General features: G+C 45.2%; 1 protein-coding gene across 1 annotated transcript in view; it reads right to left on the reverse strand.

The window, feature by feature from the left end:
* GLI3 (GLI family zinc finger 3) overlaps nucleotides 1-16,581 on the reverse strand; it is a 273,969-nt gene that overhangs the window by 100,759 nt on the left and 156,629 nt on the right. Inside the window, exon 3 of the mRNA XM_036738670.1 lies at nucleotides 15,136-15,241. Within this exon, the coding sequence (XP_036594565.1) occupies nucleotides 15,136-15,241 (106 nt within the window). The remainder of the gene's footprint in view (nucleotides 1-15,135; nucleotides 15,242-16,581) is intronic.

The raw sequence follows: 16,581 nt of genomic DNA on the forward strand, positions 1-16,581 counted from the left end.
TGTATTTGCTCTTAAGTTCAGGGTGCTGGCTTTTCCCCCTGAGCTGAGTGAATGATTCTTGTGTGCTGGATTAAAGTAAGATTGTTAACCCCTTAACGTTGCTTTCCTTAGTAAAGCAGATCAAAAGAACCTGGGTTTGCAGCATGCTGTGAGCTGGTTGTTGTTGGTTTTACACCCCCACAGCAGCTGCTAGCTGGATTGTTGAAACACATATACATTTTTATTAAACTCATTTTCACTTTTATGTGAAATGTTATGTTATGTTATATAGGAGAATTGTAACGAATGGGAGAAACCATGAGAAAGAAAACAAAAACAAAAACAAAAAATAGCCTGCTTCATTCTGCATTCAGACTTCCAAATGGGTCATTTTAAATAGAAAAAGCTTCATAGTTCAATTCTAATTTTAACGTGCTTCCAGGTTTGGCCCATGAAATACCAGAAGATTCTGTTTCTAACAACCTGATGAATGCAGATTCCAAGTGTTACTGATTCTATAGGTCTCAGTGTGAGTGTCCAGGGTCTTCAGATGGAGGCACACACAGGAGGAACATGAGGTTGTGGTCTTCTCCATGATTATCAAGAAGGAGAAAAAAGGAGAGAAGGAAGGAGAAAGAAGAGGAAGGGTGGGAAAGAAAAAAAGAAGAGGGAAAGTATAGAGATGTCCAGCCTTGGAGTCAAGAAGAGCTGGGTTCATATCCTTCCTTGGTCTTTGACTCTGAACAAGGCACTTAACCTAATAATGGTCTCAGGAAACTTTCCAAGACTGAGTCACAGAGGAGTAGCATTCATGTAGGGTGTTTACACACTAGGAACTTCCACACAATGATTTAATCACAGATGCAGAGGGCAACCCTCTCAACATGCTGGCCCACCCCCCAAAACTGTACACACACGTATACACACACACACACACACACACACACACACACACACACACACACAAGCAAGAGGCTTCTATAACCAAAGAATCCCTTCCTTGATAAATTCGAATGAAATACAAATCCCCCCACTCAGCAGCAGCTCTGCAGCTCCTAGCCCAGAGGTGTCCAGGGTGCTGACAGCTGAAGGAACTTCCCAAAGGTGGCCGGGCCAGTATGGGTTGGAGATGGAACAGGAACCCAAGTCTTCCCAAATCTGGCCCCCTCACCTCCTTACTCTCTATATACAATACAGACAGCACTCATTCACAGTAATCTCTGGGACATTGGCTTTTGGCACAAGCATCTGAGCACAGCCTAGGGGGAGCTCGTGGCTTCAGAGTCAGATGTAAGGCCATGATGACCTTCAGTTCCAAAGGGATTACTGAGTCCACTGAATCCATGCACCCTGGGGCAAGAGAAGGATCCCTCTGATGACATTATCGATTGTGTCAGTGCTTTAGGGAAGGGGGAGTCTCCTTCTGGGACCAATGAGCCCAGAAGGCCTAAGACCCTTTTAATTTATTGGGAAGCAACATGTTTTCTACTTCAGTTTTACAAGATTCCTGTTAAAGATCTTTTTTTTCTTATTTCAAACCCTGAAAGGCATTCATTTATTCAAGCAACATTTACCGAACCCCTACTACGTGCCAGGCATCACTAGAAGCATGGGGGCTACCTAGACAAAAATGGAAATGGCTTAGGCCCCATTACCTGGATACCATTGAAGGCCTTGACAGGTAATTTCTTAATTTGTAAAAGGAAGTTCTAAATTTTGCCTTCATATTTTTAATTTAAACCAACCTTCTGCACGAGGCCTTCCCAGGTCCTCCCCTACTGCTTGCGCAGTCCTTATGAAATGACAAACCACCTGTTCTTTTTGCATTTTGTACGTCTCCCAATTAGGATGTAAACTCCTTGAGGGGAGGGATTCTTTTTGTCTGTCTTGGCATCCCCATTACTTAGTACAATGACTGGCACGTTGTAAATTTTATATATATGTATACATATATATATATATATATACACACACACACATATATATATATATATATATATATATATATATTATTAATTGATTAGTGACTGCCTATATTGTAAATCCAAAGTAGAGGACTGTATGGATTCATATACTTTACTACTAGCAACAACAACTACAAAGCCGAAACAACTCAAGGCCATGAAATACTATCCACGTGCAGTGGAGAGGGCCAGTCCTGGCGTCAGGAAGATCTGAGTTCAAATCCACCCTCAGACACTTACGAGCTGTGACCCTGGGCAAGCCACTCAACTTTTGCTATAAAATGTGCATGATAATAGCACTTACCTCCCAGGGCTGTTCTGAGGATCCAATAAGATCACAGATGGAAAGGGCTTGGCAAAATGCCAAGTCCTACACAAATATTAACGGTTATTATTAGGTTTATTATTAAATGGGTGTGGAGTTCAATTAAACATAGGGTGAAGCAGTTGCTCGAGCCCTGGACCTGCCTACTTACTTTCCTTGGGAGAGGGAGGGAGACAATGAGCATTTATAGACCTTGAACAGCTCACTTCATCTTTCTAGGATTCAGGTTCCTCACCTGTAAAAGGAGGAGGATGGCCTTGGGGACCCCTTCCCAGTGCTGGCTCTAGGATCCTGTGAATAGAGCTTTGTTCTCCTGGGAAAAGGAAGGTCAGAGAGGACATTGGCTTGTTCTCCCCCCTGGGAAATGCCTTATCTTTGTTTCCATGAAAACATGAGCATTATTCCCTCCATAGAGGAAGGGCCTGTGGTTGTGAATGAAGTGACTGAATGCCATGTCATTTTTTTTCATCAGTGACTGTTGAAAGCCATTCTGGAGTGGCATATTCAGTTTTTTTTTGTTTTGTTTTGTTTTATTGGGGAGGGGGCACTTGGAATTTTTATGCGTTCCATTTTTCTTACATATGGATTTTAAAAAAATAAAACAGTCATAAATTTCAGTATTCTTTGAAGCAAGGTTTAATATGAGTGGGTGCATTGTGCTTAAAAAAAGTCTGTTCCAGCTGAGTAGCTCTGAGCCCCCACAACAGGTTTGCCGGCAGCCACTATAGAGAGGGCTCCCTTCTGGTTCACTGCCTGTGAATGCCTCAGTCAATATCTACTCACCAGACTAATACCACTGATGGGGGCACAAAGAACCTGGGTCCTGCCTCCAAAGAGCCTCCTGGCAGCCCTGTGAATGTGCCCAAGAATTTGAGCGGGCTTTCTGAAGCCTGATGACAGAATTCAATATTTTAATCAGGCATGATTGAAATCCTTAGCCATGCAATAGGACACGTAAAAAAAATAATACCTGGAAGGCCAATCAGCAAAATCTGATAGGGCTAAGTCAGCTTGGAAGTGATGTACAGGTGGGCAATGTTGTGAGGGTATAACTTATTGAATGGAGTGGAGGGTTTCTACCCATCTTCTACCTATAATTAGATATAGCAAACTTAGGTAATTGCTTACTATGAATTGCAAACATGTAAAGATTTTCAAACAGCCTGGCAGAGTGATTAAACAGCAAGCTAACCTTGGAGTCAAGAAGGTTATGTTCAGGTACTCGCTCTGACACACACTGACCCTACTGGGTGAGTCACTTCACCTCAGGCATCCCTGAGACTAGGAGTTACACATCAGCTGCTATGGTACATTAATGGAGAGACCTTTCATCCTGAGATTTCCCAACAGAGATTTTTAAAAAGTCATCATTCTGGACCAAAAAAATCAATAGGAATTCTGACAGGTAGGCAGGCATGCAGCATAGTGTGTACAAAAACGTGGTGGTAGGAGAACAAATCCTGGTATGAAAAACAGCTAGCCAACTAGTTGGACTGGAACACTGGAGAAGGGAGCCATGTTACAGGGATTATTAAGTGACAGGTAAAAAGATTCTTGGCCAGGGTGAGTCACAATTTACCCAAGGCAGTGAACATAATGGCTTTGGAGACAGCTGAGACTGAGGTCGCCTTGTCTCTACTTTCTTTTCCATGCCCCTACTCTGTCTCCTCCAGAATGCAAACTCCTTGAGGGCAAGGGTTGTTTCAGTATTGTTTTTGTTTATTTATTGTGTCCCCAGTGATTATAAAAGTTTGTCTGGTTGTTTGGGTTCAAGTCTCGGCTCTACCACACATAAATTAAATGACATTTGAATGCTCATTTCACCCATCTAGGCCTGCTTCCTCCTCCAAAAGGAGACACTATGATTTGCCAGACTCACTTCACTGATGGAAGAAAAGCATTTTATTAAGGCCTGACAAAATGGCATCATGGCAGCTGCTACCGCTAGTGGGCAGAAGCCGCCAAAACTGAAGAGTGCGGACAACTGAGTGAAGCGTTATCTCACCCGGTCTGCAGAACTATGAGTAGAAGAAAGGCAAAGGCAAGGAATGAAATGGGTTCCAATCCCATGAGAGAATCCCTCTCCCTCTTTAGTTAAGGGGTACCACCATCCTTGCAGGCATCCAGCAGAAATCCCAAGCTAGAAGGACTGTCTGACACTGTGCTCACCTTTACCCCACATAGAACATCAATCCCCAGGCTTGCTGATTCCTCCTTCACAACATGTCCGGTACATATTCCCTTCTCTTTATGTCCAGGCCCTCATTACTTCTTGTTGGGACTATTGACATGGTATTTTTGACTTCCAGTCCCTCCCCACTCTGCATCATCCTCCACAAAGCTGCCAAAGTGATTTTCCAAACCATGGGCTGGTCCATTTCCTTCCTTAAGAAACTTCAGCGCCTTCTAATTGTCTATGGGATCAATAAAGTTTCCTTCTTTCGGCATTCAAATTTAAATTTCCAGCTTCATTATACATTATCTCCCTACTTGAGTTCGGCCAAATGGGATTTCTTGTTATTCCTCACACATGATGCTTCATCTCCTCTCTCCACGCCTTTGCTCTTGCTCTCCCCCACCTCCATCCCTGCCATATTCTCCTTTCTCTTTTCAGAATCCTAGGGATTCTTTCAAAGCTCAGGTCAAACTTGACTTATTTCATGAAGGCTAAGGAAAAAACTGAAGCAATATTGAGGTAAGAAAATACTCTAGATTCCCTGGTCAGAAGAGAGAAAGCGATGAGGAGTTTGTGGGCAAGGCCACAAGACTGGGGTGCAGGCTCAGTGCAGTCATGACAGGAGCTAGCCCTCTGCTGAAAGCACAGCAGAGAAAGAACTCTTTGGCTGCCTTTAAGGAGAATTTCACCCTTCAAAAGGAGGGGGAAGCAACACAAAGAATTGCTACCTTTGGTCGGTCCAATTTGGGCTATCAAAGCAGAACTGGCTTCATAAGGGAAATTCGAACTAGCAAAATGTCCATTTTAAAATGTGATAGAGGGAATGTAAGGAAAGCCAAGCAGGGCCTGGGATGCCTATGAAGTTATGGGAGGCAAGAGTCCAACAGGCCAGAAAAAGGACAGGTACAGGACAAGTAGGTAGGCACCCCAGCAAATGGGGCTCAGAATTGGGACTCTATGAACTGGGCATTTTCAAATATTTTTAAATATCTCGGTAATTGAAATTTTTATTATATTTCAAGAGAGTTGTTTTCATTTTTATAAGTACTTATTAAGTGCCTATTAGATACTAGGCATTGTACTAAACACAACAAAATCTTCTCTCACTTGGTCCTTATGTGATGTAGGTATAGTTTTTATCCTTATTTTATAGTCAAGGAAATCGAGTTAGGCAGAGTTGAAGTGACTTGTCCAGGGTCACACAGCCAGGAAATGTCTGAGGCTGGATTTTCATTCAGGCCTTCCTGGCCCCAGGCACAGCACTCTATCCACTTCACTGCCTCGAAACCCCTAACTTTTTGTAATTCCATGTATCTTATATTATTCATTTAAAACTATGATTCTGAGAAGAGGTCCATATGTTTTACTAGAGTGCTGCTCAAGGGATCCAGGACACAAAACACATGAAAAGCCTTTGTCCAAGTGGCATGCAATTCTCCTGGGGGAAGAAAAGCCTTATTGCCTGGAGAATGGATTCTGGAGACACCGGCATCCACAATTCTAATGGTGAACTATGAGGGGAGTTATTTAGTGGGGATGATGGAGGTACACAGTGGGCCTATCAGTCAGCCTTGGCTTTGGGATGGAGCAGGGCAGGGAAGGTGAGCCCTCCAGCAGAGCATGGACGGCCTGTCACATCAGCGTCTGAAGGGCGAGAACTCAGGGTGGGGAAAGCCAAGAGTGTGAAGGGGAGCCGGGAGGATTTGTCTGAAGCTACAACAGGCAAAGAGGCAGATGAAAGCAGGGATAGGGGCTGCAGCTCACCGAGGATGGGCTCATGAACACATGAATGATGGGCAGCAGCCATATCTGCCGACCTCGTTTTTTTTGCTTGTTTTCACTGCCGGGAAGGATGATCTTTGGACTGAAAAGGACGTATCTGGAGCATCCCAGGCTGCCTTCAGCCTATCTTTCCAGGCTTATTATACGTTAATCCCCCTTGGACACTGGGGCTCCAGTCAAAGCGGCCAACTCCGTGCTCCCCATACACAAGATTCTGCCCCCCTATTCCCAGCCACCCCCAGTCTGTCATGCCGTCCATCCTCCTCATCCCTGCCTCTTGGAATCCTGCCTCTTTGCTCCCATCCTCTGCCCCGACTATCCCCCATGCCCGGGACACCTTGCTCCTTGCCTTCACCCCATCTTTCTCTTCCTTCTGTGGTGTGATTCCCCATCCCTCCACACACTCCATGCTAGTGCTCCCCCCGCCCCAACCCCCTTGGGTTTCACTTTCCATTGGTGCAGCATTTGTCTCCCTCATTGGGGTGTACCAACAGCTGACACTGATACAGCTCCTTATCGACAGGAAAGTGTTTTACCAACATTCAATCCTCACAACACTGGGGTGGGGGGCTCTTTCATTACTCCCATTCTACAGATGCGGAAGCTAAGGGAGACAGAGATTAAGTGATTTGTCCAAGGTCAGTCACCCACTAAGTATCTCAGGTTGAATTTGAACTCAAGTCTTCCCAACTCTAGATCTGGAGCTCCACCAGGTGCAGTAACACCACCTAACCGCTCATTCCCTATACATGGATCCCCGATACAAATACTTGCTAATTGAGTGACTGCCGATCATCTTCAGTTCTGGCTACCAGATTTTAGGAAGGGCATTAATTAAAGTGGCTAAGCTGGCCACATTCTCATGCCACAAGAATTGGCTGAAGGGTCTGGGGGCACGGAGCCTGGAGAAGGGAACAAAGAGTGTCTAGCTTCCAGTTTTGCGGGGCTGCCCAGGACAGGAGGGATTATCATGATTCTGTTTGGCCCAGGGGGCAGAACCAGGAACCAGGGGGAGGAGAAGGTGTTGCAAGGGGCAGATTTGCTGTCCTTGATGTCAGGAAAATATCCAAAGATTGAGAGGTGCCCAAAGCTGAATTCGCCTCCCCTCCATAGGCAATGCTGGCTGACTGACCACATGTGGGGAACGCCATGGAGGGAATTCTTGATCAGGCACAGCCTGGATTAGACGGTCTCTGAGGTCCCTGCCAAATCCCAGTTCTGCATTCTCTGATCTTTTGTTTACTGTTCACTCGAATTTGAAGGCTTAGGACTTCACGTTAGTGACCTGGAGACAAAAATCCTATTTGTGCTCACATGAATAGGTTTAGTGAAAGGACGGTCTCTCAAACAGGCTGGTGCCCAGCAAGCTAAGACGAGCAGGCACTGATGCTGGGGAGAAGAGGAGTCCTGCTCTTGGGGGGGGGGGAGCAGAGAACAGAAAGGAAGCACTTGATAATTGAAAAAAATGAATTCTAGCAATCTACCAACAAAACTAATAAAATGACACTCAAGCACGTTCTAGCCATGCTTCAGCAAAGACATCTGCTGGGAAGCCAGAAAGGTCTCTTCTTGCTCTGTGGCTGGCCGTCTCTGAGAGACACCACTCAGAAGTCATTGGCCAAGTAAGAAAGCAAGCATTTATTAAGCCCCTTCTGTGTTAGGTACTAGGAATGCAAAGACTGAAGGGAGATACTCCCTTACACCATGGAGCTTTCATTGGATCCAGGGAGATAATATATATTGGTGTGTCTATACATCTAAACATGTACGCGCAGATACACATTGACATTATATAAATACTGTGTATACATGCACATACTTTTATATGTGTTCATATGTATGCATGTATCCACATATACATACTCAGGTATGTTCAAAACATATAAAGGAGATGCAAGTATCTCCCTCACTCCAGTGCTGCCCCCTCTTCCCAAGGCCTCATGGCCTCTCGGATAATTTTAAAGGAAAAATGTTTGAGGTCTCTTTAAATGAAAATAACAATGCAGCTTAAAATGGAGGGAAGGGATAGTCCTGCACAGGCTGGCTCATGTGAAAGCAATTGCCCGAGGCTGGTGAAGAACCCAGGGTTTGCATGGTTAGAGCAGAGAGGTAGAAGGGACCTCACGTTCTAGCTAGTTCAATCTCTTCCTTTTACTGTTGGAGAAATGGCTTCAAAGAGGTTAAAGGACTGGAGCTAAGTTCTGAAGATCACAAATTGCAGAGTCAGCACTTTAACCCAAGGCCTTGGGCCCCAGACTTGCCTGGGCTGAAGGAAAGCATTCTGAAATGATAATAAGGCCCAACATAGAAATAAGGACGAAAGTGTAGGGAGCTTTGGTATGTATTCTGTTTGAATGCTATGAGGTAGGAGGGGGAAATGTGATTACCCTGGAGCCTCAAGAAGATGCAGTGATCACCCAAATTCACACAGCAAGAAGATCTGAATTCAAATCTAGCCTCAGCTGCTTATGAGCTGTGTCACCAGCTGGTCACTTCACCATGTTCTCAGGCTCACGCTCCTCATCTGTCAAGGAGGGGTAATGGGAGCACCTACCTCCCAGGGTCACTGCGAAGATGCAGTGTGATAATATGTGTAAAGTGCATCGAAAAGGGAGCTGTGAGTATTCTTAACCATGAAAGTCTAGAACCCAGGTCTTCCAAGTTATTGCTATCACCTCAGCCCTAGGGTCATACGTGCCAAGCAAAGACAAACCACAAACTCGCCTGTATTCTGGGCAGCGACAGCCCCAATTTAGCACAACCTTCACGAGGCAGGTTCTCACAGGGGCCTTCGACATGCCGGGCGCTGCGCTAAGGGTCTTACAAATATCATCTCATTCCATCCTCACAGCGACTCCGGGAGGTATGTCTGCATTGCAGTGGAGGAAACTGAGGCAGAAAGAGGTGACTTTCCCAAGGTCCTACAGCTAATAAATGTCCTAGAGGGCATTTAACCCCAGGTCTTCCGGATTCCAGTTCCATGATCTGTCCACAGTCTGAACCACATTCTCCCTCTTCTGTCTTCTCTGTCTGGAAGAGGAAGTGAGTGGAGAGAATGGGCGACCCCAGAAGGACACTAGAGCTTTGTGTGATGGGGGACCATCCAGTAGAATTCTTCTTCTGAAACAGGCTGAGCAGACGTTCACAGACGGGGAAAGCGCTTCCTGAACCTGCCCTGTCCACTGACCAAAGGTCCAGAATGACGGACACCAGCCCAGCTTAGTCACCAGCAGTCACCTCCACCCCCAGCTGGACCCACAAGGCCCAGATTCGGGTCCGGCTCCTGTCTGGAACTCCCTATGTCACCTTGAACCACTCATTTCACTTCTCTGAGATTCAGTTTTCTATAAAACAAAGAGCTTAGACTCTGTGTTCTGAGTTTCCTTTCAGGATATGGCCCATATGGACAGAGAGTGAGTTTGGGAGTATGAAGACTTGAGCCCATATCTTCCCTTTTCCGCCTACTCCCTTGGTGACCTTGGGCAAAGCCCCTCTCCCTGAGCCTCAGTTTCTCCATCTGTAAAACGAGGGAGTTGGACTCGGCCCAGTCTCTGATCTCAGCCACTCTCTGCTACTCAGGTTCAGGGTGGAACTTAACACATCACTCTCATCCTGCTTCTCTCTCGCACCCTCCCTGCCCTGCTGGGGGGCGGTAGCGCTGTCAGATCCCCAAGATGCTGAACTGTCCAATCTCCACGGTGCTGAACTGTCCAATCCCCACAGTGCTGAACTGTCCATTATAGATACTGCAGGGAAGGCAACGCCACCCGAAGCTCCCCCCACCTGCCCCCACCCTGCCCAAGCCGGAGCCTCTATTTAACAAACAGGTCTCCTGAACACAAACTGACAGGCCTCAGTACATATTTATAAGGCCTGATGCTTATTATTAGCCTGTAATTGCAGTTGTTCTAACACCTAATAAGCCGCGGTCGGAAAAACAAAGGCAGGTTAATTTGTGATTTCCTCTCCTCATTCAGAGGCAAATTAAGTGTCAAGCAGCTAATACAGAACATCTTTCATTTTATGAGGTTTTAATTTAATTCTGCACCCTGGTGTTGATGCCTTAATGCCGGTGGTTTATCTAAGGAGAGGAGCGATTTATAAGTCCCTTTCCATGGAATCCTTAATGATAGGATATGAGAGTATAATTACAGCGGCCCCGAGTCCTGCCGCCCTCCTCCGAGCTGTCAGCATTTCCATCATGCGCATAAAAGATGCCTCGTTGGGGCTCGGAAGCCAGTTGTTCCAGTCGGCTCTGGGAGAAAAAGTGGCCGGCAAAACGTGAGCGGGACCCCCGCTCCCCAGCCTGCCAAACTGCCCCCCACATGCTCCGACTTGGAAGCCCCAGGCTGGAGCCATACCTTTAAAAACCTTTCGGGCCTCCAATGACTTGGCTCTCACTCCGGGCCGGACTGAGAAGAGACTTTTATGAAATGACAAGGCATCCAAGAATTCCAGGTTTGCAGGGAGCCCTCGGCTTCATTTCCATCACTTATTAAAGACCTAGTGTTTCAGACCATGGTCTTGTTGTCTAGGGCCGGGCTCAGGGGATTTTCTGGCATGAAATCGTGTACTCGTATCACCGAAGGCTGAGGACTAGCAACAGGTATCTTACTCCATGGGTGCCCAAGCAGCCTCCCAAGAGGGACTGTGCAATAATGGAGAGGGCAGTGAACTTGGAGTCAGGAAGCCTTGGGTTCAAATCCTGCCATTCTACACATTTCTCACTTAACGTCTCTGTGCCTCAGTTTCCTCATCTGTAAAATAAGGAACATTGAACTTGATGGCATCTAAGATATCTTCTAGCTCAAGATTTATGATCCAATGTCTAGTCCAGTTCATTTCAGAATGGAAATGTCTGAGCTGAAGAGGGGGCCCTCAGACAAACAAACCAACAACAGCACTACTGATCCCCTTAATGTTTCTGATGGATCATCCACACCTATCTGTATATTTACCAACTCATCCTGTTTTCCCAATAATCTGGTGAGCTAGGGAGGAGGGCACATGGTGGTGCCTCAATTGTCAGCTGAGCAAATTCAGGCAGAGGAGTGTAGTGATTGGTCTAAGGTCCAATGAATCACTGAAAAGATCAGAGCTAGAATCAAAACTCCCTTATTGCTATTCTGATACTTTTTCCTCTGGGGGCAGGGAGGAAGAGAGAGAGAGAGAGAGAGAGAGAGAGAGAGAGAGAGAGAGAGAGAGAGAGACAGAGAGACAGAGAGAGAGAGAGACAGAGACAGAGAAAGAGAAACAGACACACAGAAAGAGACAGAGAGATGGAGAGAGGGGGGAGAGGGGGGGAGGAGAGAGAGAGAGAGAGACAGAGAGAGAGAGACAGAGAGAGAGAGAGACAGAGAGAGAGAGAGAGAGAGAGAGAGAGAGACAGAGACAGAGAGAGAGAGAGACAGAGACAGAGAAAGAGAAACAGACACACAGAAAGAGACAGAGAGATGGAGAGAGGGGGGAGAGGGGGGGGAGGAGAGAGAGAGAGAGAGACAGAGAGAGAGAGACAGAGAGAGAGAGAGAGAGAGAGAGAGAGAGAGAGAGAGAGAGACAGAGACAGAGAGAGAGAGCTAGAGAGACAGAGACAGGGAAACAGACACACAGAGACAGAGAGATGGAGAGAAGGGGGGAGAGAGAGGGAGAGAGGGAGAGAGAGAGACATAGAGAGATGAGAAGGGAAGGGAAGGGAAGAGAGGAGAAGAGAAGAGGAGAGGAGAGGGGAGGGGAGGAGAGGGAAGGAAGGTGTAAAAGAAAGAGAGAACAGAGTGGGAGAAAAGAGGGAGATGGATAGATAGATGACAAACTGATCAGTAGGTTTGAATATAGATGTAGATACATGCAAACATTGGCAGGATGCATGTTGCAGAGGGTAGAAGATGGAATTTGGAATCGGGAAGACCTGGGTGCGAATCCTGTCTCTATGGCATCCTAGACAAGTTCTTTTCTTCACTGGGACTAGGTTTTCTCAACTGTAAAATGAGGAGGTTGGATTTGATGACCTCTCAGGCCCCATCCAGCTCTGCATCTGTAATAATACGAATCAGGACCTGGAAACAATTGAGTACCTTAGAAAGTGTCTCAGAGCCCTCACTGTTATCATCACATCATCACCTTTGCAGCATCTCTTGAATAAGCCCCCTCCTCTCCTCTGACATTCCCAACCCCTGGTACAGACCCTTAACACTTCATGCCTGGACTATTGCAATAGCTGCCATAGATTTTCCTTCTTCAAATCTTCTTGCTCCAGTCCATCTTCCATTCAGTCACTAAAGTGATTTTCCTAAGGCTCGGGTCTAACCGTGTCACCCATCCCCACCCCACTCAATAAACTCCAGTGGCTCCCTATCACTTTCAGGAGCAAATACAAAAAGCTCTGTTTGACATTCAAAGCCCTTCATAACCTGGCCCTCTTTGCTTTCCAGTCTTCTTACACCTTACTCTCCACCATGTATCCTTCAACCCAGGGGCACTGGCCTCCTGACTGTTCCATGCACAAACACGCCCTCGCTCAGCTCTGGGCATTTTCTCTGGCTGTCCTCCAAGCTCTCCATCCTTTGTTCTGCCCACTGCCCTCTCTACCTTCCTCTGAGCACCAATGAAAATCCCTTCTCTTACTGGAAGCTTTCCTCAATTCCATTTAATTCTTGTGCCTACTCAGTGCCTAGCAATTTCCAGGGACTGGCCATACAAAGGTTGAAATGAAACAATCCCTGCCTCAAGGAGCTTGCATTCTATTGTAGAGAGGCAGGGACCCATATAAGTAGATACAGTTGTCTGAGCCCCAGCCACACCTCCTGTGTGGACCAGGGAACACAATGGCAGTAAACTACAGGAGAAACACCCTCTGGCCGTCCTCAGTGCAGCTCATGGGGTGGGTGTGGGTGTGAGTATGCACTAAGAGCCTCCTTCTAACCCACTGGGGAAGGAGTCCCATAAACCCAATTGTATTAGGACTAACATTAGCATCTTTTAGGGACTGTACTCAAAACAAGGACAAAAATCTGAAGCTTAACTTTTTAAACAGCTAATTTTGTCAATGGACTTTGTTTTAAACAGTCTTTAAAGACTCTGAAGATACAGGCCAATGAATTCCGCCAGCCAAGCAAATGGTTAGAGGCTGGAACCTTTGCTTCCACTCAGATAGCCTTTGCTCCAAACACATATTTATGGAGCTGTCTTTAACACCAACAAAGGCCTATGCTGCACATTGGCAAAGAACAAAAGATTTTTCTGCTCAATTCCTATTGCCTTGAAGTAAATAACAGACCACAAAGTCCCAGTGGGAACTAGGAGAATCTACTCTTTCCACAATCAAGTTTTTAATATTTCAATAAGATCATTAGAAAAAAAATCAAAGAGTTCTTCTCCCACCAAACACACTCACATATTCAAAATCTATGTGAAAATCTGTCCAAGGGCTGATTGAAGCCAGAGCTTCCACAGTCAGCATTGGAAATATCACTGACTGAGCCCTGCCTAGATCCAGATATTTTGGTTTCTAATGAAGAGACTCACTCCCCATGCACCATGAGACACCTTCTTGTCTGAGAATAGAATTGTGGTCCCACCTCACTGTAAAATCTGTGGAATGGGGGTGAATGACACATCCCATTTGGGCTTTAATTTGGAATTTCCTTCCTTTTGTATAGAAGACCTCTTTGGAGTTAAATGTATTTTTAGTTTGCTTCCGAACCCTGTAAATGCTTCCTCATGTATCAGGGGCCTTCTGGAGGATAAATCACAAATTCCTGGTCCCTCTCTATAAATACCCACTTTTCCTTAATGCTCATGGGAGCTAGCCACGCAGATTTATTACCTCCCTCCAGGCAAATTTGCTCTGAAATTACAATTCTGTAATGGGAGATGGCTCCAGAAGGGAAAAAAGGCAGTGGGTAAAATATTATATGTGTACTTGGGCATGTAGTTAGGATTGTTAATATCAATTAATTCTGTTCACAGAGGAGGACTTGTTTTAAAACAACTTCATTTTTCTTCCGCCCATATGTAATTATGCAGCTGTAACTAATAGTCAGGAAGATGTAATCTACCATCGAAATAACTGGCACAATTCTTCAAAGTATTTTGTGGGCTCTTCTCCTTTTATTGTCTCAAGATGGTGGATGTTTATTAGATATGATTAAATACACAGATCAAGTCTTTTAGCAAATGAGTGACCCTCCTTTTCTCCTTCCTACCAAGTCCTGCCCCTTCAAGCCCCCTAAGCCTTTGACAGCCTTTGGTCAGGACTATCAAAGATACCATTTTATTTTATCAGCCCCCCCCAATTCTTTTATCCTCTCTTAACTCAAGTAAGATAATATTTATTTCCTCCTTTATTCCTCCTTTCCTAATGTATGTTATCACCTCTATTCTTTCCTTTTATCTTTGTGTAAACCACGGGCTCTATCTCATTTGCTATTTTGTTTGGGTGACATCCCCATCAATCATGCCAGCCTGGTATATGCACAATGGGGAATATGAAAATTTCCCATCAAAATGTGATTACATTGCAGAGAATCCAGAGGAGAGGACTTGCGATTGCCTAAGTTCTCACAAAGAAGAATTCCAGACAAAGTCCATATTTTGTCTTGGGCTCTCTCTCCAGGCTGGCTCCTCTTAAAATTTAGTATTTAGAGAATAGCAGCCTACAGGATACATGTCGGCGGAATATATAGGTACCACTTGCTGGCTACCTATTATCCCAGTCATTCCTAAGGAGACAGCAGGACTCTCTGCTCCAGTGAAACCCCGAGCAGATAAACTCACTCCCTTTCAAAGGTAAATCTTTCCCTTCTATTAGTCCTTCTGAGCTCCCAGCAAGTATCGCAGAGAACCAAGAATGTGTGTCTTGAGTCATCGGAGGTAGGAAGCTCATCTCTTTAGTGTGCAAAGCAGTTACTTACACGTGCAGTGGAGGGATGGGAGACGGGTCATAATGGTAACGTCCCTCATGATGTCTCGCATCGATCGGGACTGGAGGGTGGAATGCTGGGAAAAGATGAGGAGGGTCTGAAAAAGAAACAAGGTTTTCAAGATTGTTTAAAAGCATTCCATTTGGTGAACATCCACCCCGACCATCAAACACACACAGAAACACAAGCACCTCCTTTTCCCTCTAAGTCAGTGAAACTTAATTCCACCCAAAATATGAAATTGTTGGGGTTTATGTGATATAATTTTGTTCCAAAACTTTGAAGAAACTCATTAATGTTGACAGCAAATATGGAAAATTCTGATGGAAGAATGGCTGAGCCACCATTGTGCTTGGCAAAGAAAGGGAGACAGAATGGAACAAAGAAAAACATCCTCCAGGGAAAATGCACAGGAGATCTGTGTCCTCAATATCTAAAAGGGTAAGGAGACTAAAGGGTAGAATTTGGTCCTCCCACCAAGCCCTGTGTCCATACCCACTTAAAGGGAATGGTAGGAGTACTGAAAGGAAGGAAAAGGAAGTAGTCATGAATGCAAAAGGAATGAATACAGACCTTTTAATTCATTTATTTGAGAAAAATCAAAAGGTTAACTGAACTTTTATGACCTAATGTCAAATGAGATGAGGAACACATTCTCGCATTTTTCCAGTTAAGAGTCCTTTCATGGATCCAAGATTGCTTCACTGGATCAGATTACAACCCCTCTACACCTGCATTGGCTTATTCAAGCCTTCCCGGAAAGCCTTGAGAGATCAGTCACCAAGACGCTTTCCCTGGGTTCTTGTAAAGTTTCACAGACACCAGCACAGCTCTCAGGATGTCTGTCATGGCTCATTCATTCTCATGCAGAGACTAGCCCACCATTGTTTCTGGCCATGCTATCGCTTTTCTATATACATATTATCCAATGCCTTCCTGCAAAGGCATCTTCCTTAAAGTATTGTTAGGAACAACTCTTTAGGCATTCCCTTTGGCTGATAGGCCAAAATAATGAAAAAGTTCAACCATAACTTGTCTGGGGCACAAAGCCTTATGACACAATTCCGTCATCTACATTATTCTCTAACCTTGGCCCTTAAGGATTCTGGGCATCTCCTCAAATCAAAACCACTTTTTCAATAAAGATGTTTGCCACCACTCAGGCCCTCACACAAGAATCCCAGGTCCCAAAGGCAATTTCCAAAGAGGACTCTCTGTCTCCAGAGTTGATGACTTTGAAAGAAGTTAATACTCATCTAATTAGGCTATAGTTAGCTTTTTAAAGGCAAACACAGTTGATAGAATTCAAACAGAAATTCAAAGCATGACGGGTCATAATCTTTGGGAAGTGGGGTGAGGCAGGCAGACATGATGTTAAGAGTATGGCACAGAATCAGAAGACACTGGTTCAGATCCTGGTTCTGAATTTGCTGGCAT

This window comes from Trichosurus vulpecula, chromosome 9, assembly GCF_011100635.1.
Source record: "Trichosurus vulpecula isolate mTriVul1 chromosome 9, mTriVul1.pri, whole genome shotgun sequence".
Classification (NCBI taxonomy): Eukaryota; Metazoa; Chordata; class Mammalia; order Diprotodontia; family Phalangeridae; genus Trichosurus; species Trichosurus vulpecula.